The 20,562-nt window shown below is 35.6% G+C and overlaps 3 protein-coding genes across 3 annotated transcripts in view; 2 read left to right on the top strand and 1 right to left on the bottom strand.

Moving 5' to 3' along the window:
- LOC107039989 (connectin) overlaps positions 1-4,766 on the top strand; it is a 23,284-nt gene extending 18,518 nt beyond the window's left edge. Inside the window, exons 4-6 of the mRNA XM_015259874.2 lie at positions 949-1,131; positions 3,746-3,849; positions 3,939-4,766. Coding sequence (XP_015115360.1) covers positions 949-1,131; positions 3,746-3,849; positions 3,939-4,157 — 506 coding nt within the window. The 3' untranslated portion in view covers positions 4,158-4,766. The remainder of the gene's footprint in view (positions 1-948; positions 1,132-3,745; positions 3,850-3,938) is intronic.
- A 1,125-nt stretch (positions 4,767-5,891) lies between these two features.
- Positions 5,892-15,167, top strand: LOC107039990 (ammonium transporter Rh type A). Its single transcript, XM_015259875.1, has 9 exons — positions 5,892-6,330; positions 6,982-7,162; positions 8,958-9,144; positions 9,584-9,734; positions 9,812-9,959; positions 11,663-11,881; positions 12,185-12,267; positions 13,826-14,135; positions 14,859-15,167. The coding sequence occupies exons 1-9, from the start codon at positions 6,322-6,324 to the stop codon at positions 15,023-15,025; spliced, it is 1,455 nt and encodes a 484-aa protein (XP_015115361.1). The 5' UTR covers positions 5,892-6,321; the 3' UTR covers positions 15,026-15,167.
- A 927-nt stretch (positions 15,168-16,094) lies between these two features.
- On the bottom strand, positions 16,095-20,479 carry LOC107039991 (signal recognition particle receptor subunit alpha homolog). The gene is made up of 8 exons (XM_015259877.1): positions 20,244-20,479; positions 19,152-19,524; positions 18,898-18,942; positions 18,690-18,825; positions 18,387-18,525; positions 17,464-18,002; positions 16,686-17,100; positions 16,095-16,347 (listed from the first exon to the last, which is right to left on the bottom strand). The coding sequence occupies exons 1-8, from the start codon at positions 20,358-20,360 to the stop codon at positions 16,222-16,224; spliced, it is 1,890 nt and encodes a 629-aa protein (XP_015115363.1). The 5' UTR covers positions 20,361-20,479; the 3' UTR covers positions 16,095-16,221.
- Positions 20,480-20,562: the final 83 nt, after the last annotated feature.

Raw genomic sequence — 20,562 nt, 5'->3', positions numbered from 1 at the left:
TTTTTTTTTTTTTTTTTTTTTTTTTTTTTTTTTTTTTTTGAAAATTTCACGTTTGGGTTCGGGAATTTACGGGCGAGATTTAGGAGATATTTTCAACATATTTCCAATGCTGAGGGGAGAAAGATGGAGAGATTGGCCCCTAGCTACACCTGGCTTTTCTTTTTACCCGGGGGAGGGAGGGGAAAACCCCCGGGTTGCTTTTACCTGAGTAGGGAGATTGGAAAAAAAAGGTACACAAGAAGTTATCTACTAGCCCCCTTGAAGCCTCCCCTTGTTACCCGGCGGGTGGTATGCCTCGATGCATCGACGCCAATAACACTCACGTACCTCGTCGTACAGCCTAAGGGACAATACAATTACAAGTAGGACGCTTATGGAGACTGGGGCCGGTACCACAAAAGCGCAATAGGCCGACATCAGCGTTACTCATAGGGAGGAAAATATATTTGGAAAATTTACGATAGTTTGGTGGAAATTGATCGGAAGTGTAGGGTAAAACGACCAGGAAAACAGTGAAATTTCATGGATAATTGGTTGGCAATTTAAGGGGAAGGGAAATAGAATTTTATTTAGGGGAGAAAAATTTGGGAATTTCAGAGTTGAATGAAAATTCACTGGAAGTTTGATGAAATTGAAATTTTTTGAGCAGCACAAATACGAGAAAACAGAATGTTCAATTTGTTCACAATAGGAGAATATATTTACCTATTTTTTTAATTTTAAGTACTTTGGCTTTTTTTTAGCAGAAAATTTTAAAATTACGAGCATTTTTTTGAAACGTAATAAATTAAATTTAAGAGGAAATTTTGATTTCTATCAAATTTCACAGAGAATTGTTATATTTTCATCTCTTTGACAGTGTATTCATTAAAATACATTGAATCTGCACGAATACTCTTGTTTCATCTGGCATTAACGACTCGTGTTTTTTCCTTGATTCAATTTCAGATAACAAGTTCATCTGCGACTGCAGACTGGCGTGGATGTTTGGGGTCAGAAACGAAACTTCTAACAAAGTTTTGAGAGACTCCCTGGGCTCACTCACTTGCTTCCTCGAGAGCCAGAACGGGAGTATTGACGAGTACGAGGTCGAGAATAATGAGACGGGAATCGAAGTCAAACATGATTCTGGTATTGAAATTTTCATTTATACTGTGTTTGAGTTTGGGGGGCTTGAGATTTCAACGATGAATTTCCGGCATGCTCGACTATTTTTTCCCTTTAATCAGGCGTTTTTTCACTAATTTTATTTTAATACTTTAGCGTTGATTGAAATTAACAATATAGGATAAATGTCAGATGTTCCAACGATTTCTCGCCAACACCTGTCGACAATTTCTCCAGTGTTTCCGTTTTATTTCATTACTCGAACGAGATGAATCCCAATTTTTTTTCAATTAAAATTTTACATTTTTACTGGACCTTTAATTGAAAACATGAACATTCATTACCAAATTAGCTTGAATTTTCAGTTAATTAAAGATTCAAGAGTATATCCGTTTAAAATTCCCCGGTGTTGTCACCTTTCAGGGAATGTTTGAACCGAAATTTACAGTTTCCACATATTTTTGTCGATTGCAATGCAAAGATCTAGTCCTGCTAATGTGGCACTGGTACAGTTTCTCCCGAAGGTTGAACATCCTTGTTGAGTCTTTTATTTCCAGTCTCTTCTGGAGGGCTCAGCCTTCGAGTTAAAAAAACCCGGGGAGCGAACATGTGCGATTTGCCGGGAGGGAAGAGGATTCTTATAATATGTTTCTCGTTTATCTTTTTAATCACCATTCATGACACATACCCTCGAATGTGGACGCCATCAGCATTCTCCGAAGGCGTGGAATATCATGTTAGAGAAATGTGGATCAACGCGTCTTGGGTTTCATGGTTTTATCATAGTTGGGGCATTCCTTTGTGATTGGATCATGCACACTATTTGTCGTGAAATTTGATGGATTTCGTGGCTGAAGTTTACGGGATATTGCGCTGAGTGGAGGAACGAGCGAAAGCCATGAAAATAATTTCTTTGAGGCGGCAAAATTAATTCGAGGCGCTCGATGGCTTCACTGTCAGGAATATTTTCATGCTAAATTTAATTGAAGAAAAGTTTCGAATTAAAGATGAATATAAATGTCTGGAGAATTCTAAAAATACTCATATCATCTCAAATCAGAGAATTAAATTCACCGTTATCCCCGGTTGAGCTGTTTAATTTTGAAACGAGGTAATGTAATCGGAGTTTTCGCTAAAATATTTCATTCGTCCTCATTTTCAATTCTCATGAACTTTCAATTACGTGAAAATTCGAGCAGTTCGATAGCTTAATTGTATTGCAGATGTACATGAATTTGTGAGGAATGATGAAAATTATATTTACTTTTTTTTATCCCCGAATTAGCTCTTCATTTTAAAAATGAAGAAATTCAATCGTGTTTTGAAGAAAACAATTTTCCCCGAATGTTCCCACAGTTTTAGATTGAATCAAATAATTCTTCTTTCATTTTCGCTTCTCATTCCGATTATTTCGCCGCCATTCAAGCCTGTCATTTTCCTGAACTGACAGGGAATATTAAAAGCCAAGAGTTTCAGTTCTACAAAATCTCTTCGCACAATGAAACATTAACATCTGTCGACAATTTCCCCAGTGTTTCCGTATTATTTCATCACTCAAACGAGATAAATCTCCCGGAATAGCATCAAGCGCACCATCTCCCAAGCATTCCAAGGGTTTTCCGTGGATTCTATAGAAAATTCTCGTTCCCCCTCGGCCTACGAATACAGTATCGATTTTCTCCGAAATAACTCTACATTAAATTCACACCAGGCCGTATCATGACTCAAAACCGTAGTCGTCAGCGATCCACTTCCCCTAATTGACGTGATCTCACCAATTTACAAATGCATAAACGAATACAACTGAACCCCTCCCCCTCTGTCACCGAGAACCCCTCTCCGTTCATTTTCCCCGTCTTGTCAACCATTCTACAATGAAATAAATCTTAAGGGCGCGGAGGGCAACGTGTGAGTCATTTCTGTTCTAATTTCAACACTGATGGAATTTTTTATCTCGAGGTTCAAATGAATTTTCGCAAAACGGATGACAAGTGATCGATAGCCAGTCTCAGGCAAATTTTAGCCGTGAAAAATCGGGAATTTCTTTAGAATTTGATGGACATTTAATTTATCATTCGATTGAACTCAGGTTTAATTTTAGGAAAGCCCCATCACGTATTCAATTCGTATTATTTTGAATTCAAAAATTCATTAATTCATAGAATTTATCAATTTTGAAATTATAAAGTTAATTAAGGATATCCAAGTACTTTGGATATTTTTCTCCAGTGAAATGTTTTTTCACCTGAAATGAACCCCATTTGACCCCAAGTTTCCGGACATTTTGCAATCATTTTATTATTTAAACTTTGTAGGTAAATTTAAATCTCGATAATGAACCGTGGAGAACATTTTAAAAATCTAAAAAAAATATTAGAAAGTGCTTTTGAAGGAAGCTTGATGAAATAATTTAAAAATTGCCATTTTTTTAAATTACGAGCATTTTCTACAAATAATTTATAAGCATAAATTTTCGAAAATACGGTTTTTAAAAGTTTAAACAATGAATGCCGAAGAAAATAATAGCACTATTTTATGCAATTGTTTTCGAAGAAATGAATTTTTTTGTCGAACATTTCGGAAAATCGTTGGACGCAATTTCCCCAGCGCCACAGCAAATTCTAAAATATGTTCTTAGGTGAATCGTACGAAGTTAGCAAGGCGAAGGACCCCTCGCCGAGTGAACAGGAAGATGACTACGACGACGAGAATAATCCCAACACTGAAATTGCGACTGGAAAGGTGAGTGCCCCCGAAAGAAGCTTTAAAACCATTGGGAATAATTAATGCCAACTTAGAGCCCATCGTTACCTCATGCATTAAATAATCAGTTGCAGAAAATTGATGGAAAGCTGGGCTACATCAAACACATATCGGACCTGAAATTCGAGGACCTGCCGTGCCCAGAGAAGGAGCCATTGGGATCAGAGCAGTCATCTAGTCGTCAGGAGAACGCCCCCATGCAGACAGCATCAGCCAGCAAAACACAATTAATCTTGTCCTCGTGTGCACAATTCGCCGTGGCAATCGTCACACTAGCTGTCGTTTGAATAATGAATTTCACTCGTACAAGAATGAAGAAATTTAATAGAAAAACCCGGCGTTTTCTAAAAGAAATTCTCTTGAATTTCTGTTTTAATCGTATTAAACAATTCTATTGGTTTTCTGCGCCAATTCTGTTGGATATATTTGGCAGAAAAATGTCAGTAGATTTTTATTTCTCTGTAGAAAAATCAATTAAAATTCCATTGCTCACGGAAATGAACGAATTGGCGCACAAAATAAATATAATTTTCGAATAGAAATTCAATGGGATTTCTTTACAAAAATGCTGGAACTGTCGGTTAAGTTTTTTCGTACGTGCGAGAACAGGAAATAAGGAAGAAACAGTATTTATCCATTGTTCCCCCACAAGAGTTGCCAAAACCTTATTATTTGTGTCATGTACTATTAAGTCTAAAGAGTAATTACCGAGTAAGTTCACTTTGTATCAAATTTTCCTTTTCTACGCTCATTTTTTTTCATTTTAGATAACTTGAAGTAATCACAGATGATGACTATGATACTCAGTAGCACAATGTTGCATTTGTGCGACGACTTTTGTAACTTTATTGATAAATAATTTATTAATAAATTAATTAATAAATAATTATGTGGAAGTCGATGGGAGTTTTTATTCGTGGGGAGGCGAATGGGAAAACTAAGGGCTGTTTGCTTTTTAATAGATATTTTTTTATAGAATAACTTCGCTGGTTGTCTTTTTTATTTAATTTATTCTGTTGGGATTTTTTTTTAGAATTCATGGACTGAAATCTTGATTAATCACGCATTCATCTCGCAAACAAGCAGTTGCGGGACAAAATCTAGGTCCCCCCTCAAATCACTCATCATTTACTATTCAACAAGATGTATAAAATCGTTCTCTTCTATTCCGCTCAGCCCTATTACGTTCGATCAATCCCCTGCCGATAGGAAGGTCAAGTCTCAGAACACGTAATGCAAATCATTTGAATCATTATTCATGGAAAAACAAAAGAGACGATTGCGTGTCTTGAACACGTACGAAATTTCATGTAAAAATCTAATTCTAGGGAATTTACTCGGAAATTCTATTGGATTTCTATTTCTTCACTGACGGTTTTTTAATGGAAAATTTTCATCAGAAAGTGTCTTATACAGAAAATCACTACGATTTCAGCGTTTTATTAAGACATTTTTTATAGGAATTCCTCGACATGATTTTTCCAATTTTTTTTCTCTAATTGCACAAATAAAAAAATTTAATAGAAAAATCTAGTGATTTCTCTAGACAATTCTATTAGGTTTCTATTGAATTTTCTAAAGAGTTTTTGGTCGATTCTACTGAAATGTTTCGTAGAAAATATTCTCGAAAAATCGAAAATTTTTTTTGTCTAATTTTCTTGACGAACAATCGAACAGTAGAATGGACATTCTGTAGAGAATATCTCAATGGAAATGTGTAATTGCGTATAGAAAAATCAAATTCTATTGAAAAAGAACATTTTAATATTTCTCTATTTAAAAAACATTTTGACCTTTCTCAATTTTAAAAACGCGGAGATGCGCTGCGGAATTTTTCAATACAATCCGCCGAAAATTAACGGAAATTCTATAGAATTCCTTACAAAATTCGCTAGGTTTTCCTCCTCACCGATTCGTCTCCACATTAACGCACCCCGGATTGCATAAAGCTTCGGGGACAGCGCGCTGCTATTTAATGCATGTGTTTTGATCGGCTCGATCGAGCAGTGGACGTTCTTCGCGTGTCTGGTTACCTCGGGCCAGTGGTCCACGTGAGTTTTCCTCGTTGAAATCGCTGCGGTCGTAATGGGTACGACCCAGATAACTTCCGAAACAAATTTTCCGGAAATTTTTTCTCGGCTCTAAACAGCCACCTGCCAATTGATCATCCAAAGCGTACGTCACAAGAGCGCAAATATTGGGCGGTTAAATTTCTGGTGACATTTGTGCACTGCACTTGTTATATTTACGGGGAATGACTCAATGTGTGCCGATCGCCGATGAAAAGTGAGGGTCAACTGCTGTGCGCGGGATAGGAAGCCAAGGTATTAAACGAATCTGGTGTATCCGCTGGGGAGTTTTTTTCGACAGGGAGACGACTGCGAGGCAAGTGCATTAGTGGAGTGTTTCGCTGATATTCCAGGAGAAACTGAAGATATTGGATTTTTTAACATGGATCAGGTAACGACACGCGTTAGATAATTTAAGGGAAACCTAGCGCTTTCTCTGAGGGATTCTACTGAAGTTTTATTAAGTTCTATTGAAAAAATCTGTTTTTTCTGCGCGATTTTTATAGGAGATTATGAAACTTTACGGTGTTATCTTGCTGAGAGATATTTGATCGGATAAAGTTTTTTCCGATAGAAATGTTCAATGAATATTCCGCAGAAAAAATCAATAGAATTCGATTTTTCTTTCAGTTTATTGTACGAAAATATTTTCTACGGAAATTCCTCAGCAAATTTTTCCCAAGTTTCGTCGAAAATGCCTCAATACAAATTTTTCTATTAAAAAACGCACACTAGAGCAGCAGAATTCTTCAATAAAAACAAAACTGATGATCAATAACGCGCAATTACCCGATAATTCAGACTGTTATATAACAAAAAAATCTGAATTAGTTCAATTGAACGTCAATGAACGGCCGTGCACACTGATTAGCCCTCAAACAGGATAACATCCCGCCGTGGATCATTCAAGAAAATTTGAATACAAAATCTCCTCAAGTACCCAATAATATTCAACTTGAACCCCCAGTCGAGCCTAAAACTAATCTTCATAAAAAATCCAATAGCAGAACTCATATTAAATTTAATATCAATCTGCACACAGTCGAGGTACGAGTGGGCGGGAAAACGCCAGATTTTCCATCTCATTGCCGTTGAAGTGATTGTCATGGTACTCATGGGATTACTCGTGAGCTATGGGCCCGATGCCACTGGGACTCCCCCAACTGTGAACGAGAATCAGCGTGCCCAGGGAGAGACGAGGAAACCCAATGATGTGTATCCAAGTATGTGAAGCACACGCGAGCAATTTTGCGTGTGTAAAATTACGAAAATTTTCAAAATGAAACAGTTATTTATTTTTTTATGGGAAGAGAAGTCCTAGCGAATTCGTTAGAAAATTCTGTTAAACTCTATTAATTTTATTAGTCAATAGAATTCGCTTTTTCTGTGCAACTCATTCTCTTGAGACATTTTCCACAGAAATTCTTCGGCTCAAAATACCTTCCGTTTCATTTTTTCGATGAAAAGCGGAGAAATTTCCGTCAGGAATTCCTGTAGAAAATGTCGCAATAGAAAACGTTCTATAGAAAGACAAAATTCCACTGATTTTGTTCGATAAAATGTTTTCTACTGGACATTTGCATTAAGAAACCCGCAGAAAATTCAGTAATTCTCAAAATTTTAATAGAAATCCAATAGAATTTTCTATAGACTTCGCTACGTTTTAAAATTAAATTTTTTCGTCCGTGATACGCAGAATTGTTGGAATTGCTCGTGTAGATATTCTCTCCTTTTACATTCTTTTGCTCTATTTTCGTGGCATACGCATTTTTCCCGATCTCGACCAGTGATAAGGCCCTCGGAATAAAAGATGTGAACTCTGAAATAGGTAATATCGCAGTCTGAAACCCGACGCAAACGCCTCAACTCACAATTGCGCATTGAAATTGTCTACTTCTTGGTTCTCTCATCGATTAAAAAATTGCAATTGCACTCGGCTAATTAGGATGACAACGGGTCGTGCTCACGGTACTGCTCTGTGTTTTCTCCAGGCATTTCTAGTCTGCGCTTTTTTAGCTGTGTTTGAATATGGCACTGAGGCCAATGCAACTAGCTACGAACACGGTCTCTCTGCTTATTTGAATGGAAAGGCTACAACAGCCGATTCGTACACGCGTGAGTTTTCAGCGGTTTTCTCTTTTTTTTACTTGTTTTAATGGTCCTTATTGCTGTGGATAATTAAAACGCCGTGCTGTTGGCCGTTTGCGCCCTCCGATGGAGATTCTAATCTTCTCAGCTTTGAATCTGGGACCATTTAATATTCGAGTGTTTTTAAGTGCTCGTTAAAAGTTTAGGAAAATCGCAGAGTGACATGAATTTTTCCCCGGGGTAATAAGGAAACTTCTTAGTTTGAGTTGAAGATCGATACTTCTGGATTTTTCAGAGTTCAAAGTGGAGATTTTTATTTTTTTATTTGGAGTACGGATTGCAAAGACCTCGAGGAAAACGGATCGACGTCTACGAAAAAATTTCACAGAAATTGAATTTTTTGGAAGTTCTTTGCCGATTCAAAAATTACACAGCTTCCGCAGCGATAGAATTCCATTTTTTTATAAAACTCATTCATTTATATTGAGATATTTTCTATAGAATTAAATCTTATCTTAATTTAAATTAAATTTAATTTAATTAAATTGTTTAGTTTGCTTTCTTTTCTGAGAAGTGAAAAAAATAGAGTAGGAAAAACTTCGAAAATTCATTTGGCGGCAAATGACTCAATAAAAAAGTTATGAAATAAAAATATCATAAATAATAAAAATAATAATGATAAGTGAATTAGAAATGAAAGGAAAAATTATTGATTGAATAATTTCGTCTCCCATTATTGTACGGAATCGAGAATCAAATTCTGAAAGCTTTCGTCGTTGAGTGCTCTTCAGCTCGGCAATTAAGTATCCAGCTAATTCGATAACTAATCTATCTCTAAATAGATAACATGTCCAAAACCGTCGGCGACTAATAAATCCGCTTATCATTGAATTTTCATCAATCATTGAAGAGCTAATTATCTGATTAAAGTGTACCAGGACGTTCACGTTATGATATGGATCGGTTTTGGATTTCTCATGACGTTTCCGAAACGATACGGCCAGAGTGCCCTCGGACTGACGTTTCTGGTCGGTGCTATTCTCATTCAGGTGGCAATGATCTGCGAGGGGGTTATTAATGTCACGAAAAGTGGGAAAGCACCTTTGTCGTTGATGAGGTAATTACTTAATATGTCGATACACTTTATAATTAAAATCAACAGTGAAACCGTAAAACGATTCAAGTCGATTTAGCCCTCGGCTGAGATTTCGCGGAATATCTCCGAATCTAAGGGCGATAATTAAATTTTTATGGAAACCTTTTTTGTAGAGCGAGGGCTACAAAAAAGGTCATGACAAAAATTCCGCTATCTCCCCTAGATTTCGAGATATTCATTGAAAACCGGCCAATAGTCAAAGTCGACTTTCACATTGAATTTAAAAATTTATATAATTTCTCATCTGATTGAAATTTTCAATTAATTTAAAATTGTTTTTTAGCACAAATCGTCGTCATTTCCATTTGAATTAATTATTATTGCAATTATACATGCAATTAACATTTGTATCGGCACCTCCCCTTCATTTTCATCTGACGACTAAAAATTAAATTTTCAGTTTATTAAATGCCGACGTAGCAGTGGCAGCGCCGCTTATTTCGATGGGCGCTGTGTTAGGGAAAACCACCTACATGCAATTGATTTTCATGGGGATCATAGAACTCGCGGTATTCTCGTTCAACAAGTACATCGGGGAGGAGTACTTCATGGTTAACATCGGTGTTACGTCACTTTGTGTAAACCCTTCGAAATTTTCCCCTTGCAATTTATGAATTATTGTTTGCAGGCGGCCGATGCTGGGGGCAGCATGTTTGTTCATGTTTTCGGGGCTTATTTCGGTCTCGCTGTGAGTTTCGCTTTTGGAATGAAGAGCCGACCGAAGGAACACCATCTCGAGGGGTCGTCCTATCAGTCTGATATTTTTGCTATGATTGGTAAATTAATATTATTAATTTTTCAGACGTTTTCCGTTGGATTTTCCGTTGAATTCTGTTGGATTTTTTTTATATTTTACTAAAAATTATTATTTTTCACGGTTTTCTGTAGATTTTTAAAACATGAATCAAAAATTTATAACGTGTTAACAATATTTTCGCAATTTCGCTATTTCTCATTGTCATATGGACCTGGAAATCGCAATTTCATTGAATACTGCAGTTCAATTGAATAAAACAGTGAATTTCATTGATTTCCAACATAAAATAAAATCCACATTATAAAGTTTTCAATTCACTGGGTACTTCACCATCAATTCCACAAGTCTTTCTCAACGTTCCATCGAAAAAACACTCTCTCGTGAAATCGATGAATAATTAATACACAATTTGCAGATAAACTGTTCCATCTCTCTGCCACTGGCATAATTAATATATTTTTTTTTATTCAAATGAGCGTTAAAAATTCAGTGGACACTGCATCGTGGCCTCAACATGCTCACCCATTCTAAAGTGCCACTCGAGGTGATGAGGAATTTATTGGATTATTACTCACGTGATAATTCCAGAGGTACAATGCCGAGACCCAGAGTAATCGAATTAGTGTGAATATTTTTTCTACTTCAATTATTCAGTCCTGTGCAATGAAGCTACCGCAAGGTATCCGATAATTAGGGGCACTTTAGATATTACTGATGCACTTCAATTCAATTACGCCTGATTGACTCGATTATTTTATTTTATTTCTAAATAAATTATCACCGTTTTTTAAAATATTGAAATTGAATTGAAATTGCGAAGCAACTGTTGTTGTAAATCTCAGCAACTATTGTAAATTTTCCATGCTTTAAAAAAAAACCATAATCTCGTGAAATAGCATCTCCGCCTGCATTTCATCAATTTACTCTTCCAACTTGTCAGTATCAGGTTTTCATCGTTTTTCACGAGTAGCCTGGAGGAGTTGTTTGGAGTTGTTCTTGTCCAGTTTTTCCTCCGTCAGATGGTTTTGGCGGAGATGTTTCAATGGTTTTTTTTCGTACAAAGTTTTCCAGTCATGAAGCATTGCAAACACCTCCATTCTCCCAAAAATAGGCCATTCAACATAGACCAAATAACATCTCACAGGCATTTCAATAACAATGGAAATAAAAAATCGAGTGCATCGGATACTTTTGATCTTACTAATTTATTGTAATTTATTTTGACTAATTTACTTTGAAAAAATTACTGCAGAAATTTCTAATAAAAAATCTTAAAATTGTTAGCAACAGTTAATTAACACAATTTTTTTAATTAAAAAAATTAAGTTTATATAGTCTTGTGAAAAATCGTCTCCATTCTATCAATTTATTTTTCCAACTTGTCATTCACCTCCTCCACGGAAATGTACGTAATTTACGGAAAATATACGTAATTTTTATTGAATATTTCTCTCCGTGCATTCTCCCAAAATAGGCCATTCAGTATAGTCCAAATAACACCCGACAGGCGTTTCAATAACGACGGAAAAAAATCGAGTGCTTCGAATAATTAAATCATTCTCAAAAAATTCCAAGCGCGCGAGGCGAATCTCGCTGGAATCATCGGAATTTCTCCGAAAAATCCAGCATTACCCGGTCAAATCATTCACGCGATAATTCTAATGAAGTGACAGTATATCGGTGTGTTAATTACCTGGAAAATTGATTCACCCGTTTAACCAGGTACGATATTCCTGTGGCTCTTCTGGCCGTCGTTCAACGCAGCAGCTCTCCAGGGGAACGATCAGCAGCGAGCGATAATCAATACTTTATTAGCAATCGCCGCGAGTTGTGTTGTCTCATTTGCTGTGTCTGCTCTTGTATCAGAGGAGAGTAAATTTAATATGGTTCACGTGCAGAATTCAACACTCGCCGGTGGAGTTGCCATTGGCACTGCGTCGAGTAAGCTTAGACCTATTCTATAAAATAATGAAGATCTTTATGAAGTTCAGGCCTCAAGGGAATAATTTATAATCATGAATTATTAGACTTGAATTCTTATTGTTGCCAAAAAGCAGACGTGCTCAACAATGTCATTTATATTTCATGATCCCTAATCATGAAAAAGTTCTACCAGTAATTACTAAGCTCATTGCATTTCCTCAGAGTATTCTAAACTTCATAGAAGAACTTAGCGAATTGATTTGGAAATTCTATTAATTTCTGCAGCTTTAATAATGTAAATTAATAATGCAATGGTTTTAGATATGATGTGTGAGCCTATTGGAGCACTTGCCGTTGGATCGATCGCTGGTGGGATCAGTGTGCTTGGATACAAGTATCTCACGGTAGTACCATATCTCACTCTATATTGGAGGAATAGTTGGAAGGATTTAGTGCCAAAATATGTAGTTACGATGATTTTTTAATGAGGAACGTCTCATTCGTTTATTTATGTATTCATCCTTTCATGCCATGGAACCACGCACGGAAAATATTTACAGAAAGAATTCTATTCACAGAATAAATTCTGCTGGATTTATCAATAGCTTTTATTAATAGAAAACACTGTCAAACATTTTCATTGATTTTTTTTTTCGGTAGAAGTTCAACAGAAGTCTAATAGAATCTTCTAACGAATTCGCGAGGTTTTTCTGTTTTTTTTTCTGTGACGTTTTCACAATGACGTTATATAGAATTAAATTAAATAAACGAATGAAACAAAACTAACGTCATGTTTATGACTAGAATTTTTTAAAATTAGTAATTTAGTTTGACTTTTCGTCCGATTTGAGGTGAAATGTGTTATGTTGCTATTCAGGTGTTCCTCGTAGTAATAAAACTGCGAGAACCGTTTGGATGGATTTACTCCCGAAAGGGAAGAGAAAAGGCCGTACGTGCCCCCATTGTTCTAATCCAAGCTCCAGTAATTCTAGTTCCAGCGGCAAAAAGTTATCTCAGTATATAACTTCCAGACCCTCTCTTTATTATATTACACCACTATCGTGGCACGGTGCATATGTACACCGAGAGATAACAGATATTTCAAATATCTGATTCTGCTTTGAGCACTTCTGAACCTCAGAAACAATCCCTCAGAATTTTTTTGGAGATGTGTCTGTTCTTGATATGAAGAATTAGCAATTTATTAGGGATTCGATCCAATTTTCTGTCTTTTTAATTCTGTATTTTTTTTTATCTAAAATGACGAGTCATTTTTACGAATAACGCAATATCAAGAGACCTTTTTGTGTTGATGAATCAGACATTTTTTTCCTCGAATGATTCGTTGGGAAAATAATTTTGCATTTCGCTTAAACTTTCCGTAAAAATTTCATTGAATTTCTTTTTTTTTTTATAAAGATTGAAAACCTAATTTGATTATTTTTTTTATAGAAAAAAAAAGCCATTGATTTTTATGTAGAATTTATTCTGTTGAGATCTTATCTATTAGACTTGGAAATTAATTTCCCCGTTTCTTCTTGATTTCGTGAATGAAAATCAGTGAAAAAAACAGCGTAGAAAATTGGAGCGTGAATGCCCAAGAAATTCTGTAGAAAAAATCTCAAGACAATAACTCATACAGTAAACTAAAAGAATAACGAGAATTCCATTGAAGTTCTATTAAAATTTCGTAAAAAATAGAAGAATGTCAGCTGCATAAATCGACAGGTTTTGATGCTAAAAATCTTTTCAATAGAAATTCGATGGAATAAATTTTCTGTAAAAGTTTTTCGTACGTAATATTTTTCTTCCAACAATCCCAAGTAAACGCGAAGAAATTGGTTCATCCGATTTCTTTTCGAGCGTCGGAAAACCCCAATAGCTATTTTGTCATGCCACCACATGCTTCCTCCCATGCGCCGCAACCCCCGAATAACAGCAATCATCCCCATGCCCCCACAGCCGATGATCCAACAGCGATTGAGAGTCCACGACACCTGTGGAGTTCACAATTTGCACGGTATGCCAGGAGTACTCGCTGGTGTATTTGGTGCCCTTATGGCGGGATTGGCGACAGAAACGGGGTACAAAGAATCCCTTTATCAAGTATTTCCGGCCCGAGCGCCCAGTGCGGGCGAGGAATCCGCAGAATTGCGGGTTTATTCGGGCATCCACGCCGGTCACGACAGAACAGCTGGCCAACAGGCTGCATATCAATTGTTGGCTCTCATCATTACTCTTGCTAATGCATTGGTCTCTGGTGTAATCACTGGTAATTTAATTATAGCAGTTCCCCCTTGCCATCGACACGTGCATGAGAAAATCATATTTTTTCGCACGAAAAAAAATTAATAAAAAGTCGAGCGAATCCTAGAGACAATTTATTGAATTTCTATGGGATTTTTATTAGTTGAACTATTCTGGGAATATTTCAGCTGTCTATATAATTTTTTTCTATAGGGATTCCTCGACATGAGTTTTTTCTACTCTATTTTTATTTCTCTCTTTTTTCATAAATATAAAAATGAAACAAAAAACTAGTCTTTTTTGTTTGATTTTCTTGTTAACAAAAAGAAAAATAGATTTTTTAAAAACTCCAGTCGAGGAAATTCGGCAGAAAATATCTCGATAGAATAAATTGTATAAAAAATTTTTAATCTTCATTTTTCCTATAAAATAATTTCTATTTCTGGTGAGAAAAAATTTTCGACTTTTTAAAAATGAAATTTATCATTTTGAGAACACTCAAGTACTTTGGCCTCTTCTTCTTATTGAAATCCTTCTTTACATTCGCACACCGAGAGAAAAGAACAATAAGTTCTCAAACGAGTTTCGTCCGAACCAAAAAACCGCAATCTGAAAATTTCGAAGAATAAGAAATCCCGTGCTTAAAATGCGAAGAGTGTCCTGAGATGAAAAATTTCTACCGCAACTCCTCCTCTACATTATAATGACATAAATTCTCCCGAAATTCACATGGAAATTGATGATTTAGGAATGATTTTGCGGACGGATATTTGTGGCTCAGTGCCGGAAGCAAGTAAATTTGATGATGCACTTCATTTCGAACTGGAGGACGATGCGGAGCAAGATTTGCCGATGAAAATACCCGAGGGAAATTCTACCCGAATCGTTGAGCAAATATCCATGAGTCATATTTAATTAGGAGGCCGAGGGAGAAATGAAGAGCAGAGGAAAAACTGTAAACAAAGGATTGTGCAGTGGCTGTAATAAAGAGGAATATTTGAACGCTGAAATTATTCATGTTTTTTTGTAATCCTATTAAAATTGGCATTTCCACGTACGCACTTTATCAGCGAAATTGATTGAATACTATTGTTTCTCCTCTTTTCTCTGTTCTCTATCAACACTTATTGATTTTTTTCTATAAAAAAATACCCATTGAAATTTTGAACATGATTTTTCCCATTTTTTTCTTGAATTTAATAATTTATCTGGAAAACTGAAAATTTTTTCATCGAGAAATCAATTTGAAAAATACATAATTTTCAAAAGAAATCGAAACAAAAAACAAATAATGCAAATATTCTACTAAATTTTGGTCACACGTAATTACAACTAGACGATAAGAATCAATGATTTTTAATAATTCATGTTCAATTCGAGACTGACATCAATTAATGAGAGAATTCGTGGAAATTTGATCACTGCTGCACGTCGCAGTGACCCGAAGTGGAAAAAGTTTTCAATAAAATTCCAATTATTTTATTGAAGAGGTATTTAATTGAAAGGCGGATAGCTTCGAGCGTGATGTTTGAAGCGAACACTTGGAATCAAATGGGGACACATGTCGCAGTCTCTCGATGAAAATTACAGGATGCATTTGAAATGAATGATGATTATTGGGGAAATAAAATCCATAAATCAGAAACGTTGATGTTGGATTTACGTAGTTTGCTGAATATTGAAATCAAGTGGCAGTGGGGCATTCGGCTGATGAGAAATATTTAATTGATACCCCGTGTTCAATGAAAAATGTCATGCTTCGATAGTTTGAGGCTGGGAAAGTGCTCAATTAATTAATTCCTAGTTCAATTAATTGAGAAAACGACAAAATTAGGAGGTGATGCCAAACTATTAATTTAAATTGTCACCGAGTGGGAAAAAACTAATTTGTTAATTGAAAAGTAATTAATTATGCCGTTTTTATTATTATTTTTTTTAGATTAACGTATGGGAAAGTGAAATGAAAGATTCAATGAGAAAAGAATTTTGAAACAATCGAATTTATTGATAACATCATTATTCATTTCATATAAATATACAAATGACGTCAAATAATCATTCTGATACATGTCGATGCACTGGTATCTGCGAACTGCATAAATTCATTGGATTCATTTCATGAGAGCGTGGACGACAGCCTTAGCATTCAGGGTCTTGAGATCGGTGTAGGTTTGACCGGTGCCGACGAAAACAATCGGCTGACCCGTGATGTAAGTCATGGAAATGGCAGCACCGACCTGAAAACATCATTTCACAGGTGATAATATTTTATGAGATTATTTTGAATAAACTGTTCAAAATTTTTGCCGGAAATTTCGCTTGACTTCTTGAAATTACGTCACACAGTTGGAATTTCAAGGAATTTTTGAATTCTAGAATTCTATAATTTTTTTTCCTCTAAATTAATTAAAATGTCATTCATCTTGTCAATCAAAAATTTGATTTCTCGAAGAAAGACAATTTTGGGAACAGAAAAAAATTTTAGCCACAATTAAAGAATTTACAAAATGCTCTGTTTCATTTCGTGTAATTTTTCTATTGCCACAAAAAATGGAGTAATGTGCACTGTAATTACCTTATCATCGATAGTATCAAATTTAGTGAGAACTATTCCATCGATAGTGCGAGGGCTGTCGGAGTGGCTGAAATCCTCGAGTGCACGATTGAACTTAACAAGCTGATCAACAGCTTCATTACCCACAAGTGCTTCTCCAACGAATAGAACGAGATCTGGCTGATTAACTTTTATCAATTTCGCCAGTGCTCGCATCAGCGGTTCATTGTCCTGCATTCTTCCAGCTGTGTCGATCAATACAATGTCTATCCTTGATTCCTTGGCGAAGCGAATTGCCTCCATTGCAATCCCAGCAGCATCCTTTCCGTAGCCTTTCTCGAATAATTGTACCATAGTTAAATTTCCGTGCTTCTCAGCTGGATGAAGGGCGTTCAAGTGACGGGTGTGGGTACGCAATTGCTCTACTGCACCGGCACTGAAATATCAACAATTTTCGTAAACTAATGAATTGAATTAACTGAACTAATCCATTTAAATAATTAATTTCATTAATTTACTCAATAAAATTTTTAAAACTTCATCACGAGATTTTTGTTTTGACAGATAAATTATTCTCTCGAGATTTTTTCTATTGAAATTCTTAAAAATTATTTTGTAGAATTTTTTTCCACTGAATTTTGTGTTGTTTTTCATTACAAAATCCAATAAAAAAGTTGGAAAATTCATGGTCAATTCTAACAGAATGATTTCTGATACAAAACTATAATTTATTAATCACTGATAGAGAAAATATAAATATAAATCTGTTTTTAAAAAAATTGCTAAATTCTCAACTCACCGGAAAGTATCGCAAGCAGCAATGAGCACCCTGAAATTATTCTCGATCAGCCAGAAGCAGATTTTCGCGAGATTCGTCGATTTTCCGACGCCATTAACCCCGCAGAAAGACATGACATAAGGCCTTCCATTTTTCTTCGCCTCATACGCATCACGAAGAATGTCAACTCTGCGTTTTGGCGAGAGGATCTGCACCAGGGACTCGGTGAGGGTCGTCTTGACAGTGTTGGCGATGCTCTCGAAGGTCCCCAGGACCCTGCCCTCGAGCTTGGCACGCACCGAGCTGCAGAGGCTCACAGAAATGTCCGATGCCACGTTCTTAGCGATGAGATGATCCTTCATCTTCTCGAGGACGGGATCCAAGTCGGTGGAGGTCAGCTGTTTGTTGCTGACGAGACCCTTGAGCACTGAGAACATCCCACCACCGGATTTCTTCTCAGTTTTTGGCATTGCAGCCACCAAAATCTCCTCCTCGTAGTCGTCTTCGGAGTCTGACTCGACTTCTAGGTCACGAATGCCTCCTTTCATCTGACCAATCAGCTGGAGAGAAAGAAAAGCATTGGAGGCATGATAACATTTTGATTTTTATGCATAAATTATTCTCCTCATACTGTTTGTCTCGTTTTCTTTACGAAACTAGTCTAAATTATTCTATTTGGCTTTTTAACTTGTGTAAAAAATGATTAAATGCTAAATAATACGTATTAAAAATTTTTAGAGAAGAAAAATCCAATGAAATTCTATTAAAAAATTGAACAATTTTACCCTGTCATTTTTTCAACGAAATATTTCACTGAAAAATGTCAATAGATTTTGTTTTTTTTTAATAAAAATTCTTGGGCGTAAATTATCGAATTCTTTTTCATTGAATTTTGTGAAGATAAAGTAATAATTAATGAGATGATGGAATTTATTTCTACTCACCGCAGTATTAGCTTGAATACGTTCCCCATCCTCTGACGGCTTGTCTCGCGTACGTTCCAAATTCGCAAGATCTTTGTTTGTGCCTCCAAGCTCCCACACGCGAGGCTTTTTTCCTGCTTTTTCGGCTTTTGGACTCTTTCTGAACAATAAAAATGAAGAAATCAATGAGTTTGGGTTTCAATCATTTCTTGCTCTCATATTAATCTGTTGCATTTTAATACATTACTGAGGATTGAAAAGTGGCTCATCTTTTCCAAATTATTGCAATTTTTTTTATAAAAGTATACAATGTTTTCAACCTACTGCTTATCGATTTTTTTCTTATTGATGCGCTGACTCAATTTCTTCAAATTCAATTCTAAAGAATTTTCCCCCGAGTCTATATCTGCTTCTCCATTAGTAACAGCAATTTGTTCATTTCCATTTTCTTCTATACATTCTAAAAATTAAACAAATCCATTAACGTAAATTTCATTGTTTAATCTAAATCTCAAACTTTTTTAATACTCACTCTCGTTTTCGTCAAATGCAACAGCTGCTTTCTTCTTATTTTTCCCTGCAAATGATTGAATTGAAGAATATTATTAGAATATACAAAAAATTAGCTGATTACTCATAATTATGAATTAATTAATTATAATGTAATGATCTGGTCTAAATCATTCACTTTTTCTAATTGTTATTCCGGCCATTCACATCTGAATAAATTTACTATTTTTTTTTGCTTGGGGGAGAGACAGGAGTCTATTAAAATGCAAAACCCACCGGATTTTTTATCATCCTTATCATCCTTCCTCTCAATCATACTGGCAACAGTCTTTTTAGATTTAGCGCTCTCGTCGAACGTCCGCATCTGCTTGGGTATCTTGGCCTGCTGCTTCCCCCATTGCTCAGCAGCAACCAGAATGCTCTGGTAATCGCTCTTAAATTTTCCGTAATCGAAGAACCACTGGGACTTCTCCAGCTGATTCTTGAATTTATCCCGGAACTCCAGGTGAATGTCGTTGAGGAATTTATCGACGTACGAGAGCTGCAGAATCTTCTGGTATGCCACGACGAACACCAGCTCGAATTCATTGTCGAGTTTGTACTGAAGGCGCAGGGAGTCGTGCTCGTATGCAGAAACACCTGTTCGTTCCTACAGAAATATTTATGATGTGAAAAGAATAATTATGAATTGCAATCATTTCTAAAATTTCAAGTAATTATTTTAGACAATTGATTAATTCATTATTAAAATTACTTATCATTAAGAATTTAATCAATTATGGTTATTTTAGAAAATGATTCCTTTTTGTTTCCAAATGAGATTACATTCTTGAAATCTAAAGGTCTGAATACTTCTTGAAATTTCATAGAAAAAAATTCTGGAAATAAATTTTCTGTTTTCTACTCATTGAAGAAAAATCCATGAAAAAAATTCAGAAAATTGGGACTGAGGAATTACTAGAACATTAATTCTGTAGTATCAGCTCATTTCTTCTCTCATTCTCAATGAAGACACTATTGAAAGCATCACGAAATCATTGAAATAATTGCAATTCATTGAATGAAAAATCACGAAAACATGAGCAAACATAAAAGATTATCGAAAGAATTACAATTCCTGAAATAAAATTGGAGGAAATTTTCTTCAATTAAAAAAATTACATGTTGAACATGCATGTAATCAATTATTTCACGTGCACGAATGATTTGTCAATATGTCCACATATGTTACTCCTCGAAATGACAATTAAATCATTTCGAGGGCATTGAAAATACCGAGGGATTTTCTTGGCACACAGAATGGAGTCGATCGCCGGAATTCATGAATAGTAATAAACAACGACAAAGCAGTAATTGAAAAAAACTCACCTGCAAAATAACACTCCTGATGAGTGCATTAACACTCGGTTTAAATATCTGGGACGTACTCTGAAAGCACCAGAGGACAATCCCTCCTTTACTAAATATGGTAAACAAGTCCAACATTTTTTATATATTACTATTTAAATTTTCACCCTATTATTTACGTTTCGTTTTTTATCTGTTTATTATGATTTACTCCGTCGGATAACCTACAGCTGTTTTCGGGAAATCGTTTATGTACACGTCAGATTACCGGAAGTTGACGCATTCTACCATTTTTGCTTGGGACGACTGACGTATGTCTGCGGGAAATTCAAAAAAAAAT

Source organism: Diachasma alloeum, unplaced genomic scaffold (assembly GCF_001412515.2).
Source record: "Diachasma alloeum isolate Michigan unplaced genomic scaffold, Dall2.0 Dall_scaffold_00315, whole genome shotgun sequence".
NCBI classification, from domain to species: Eukaryota; Metazoa; Arthropoda; class Insecta; order Hymenoptera; family Braconidae; genus Diachasma; species Diachasma alloeum.
Note: the sequence above shows the minus strand (reverse complement) of the source record. Positions and strands in the feature narration are given on the sequence as shown.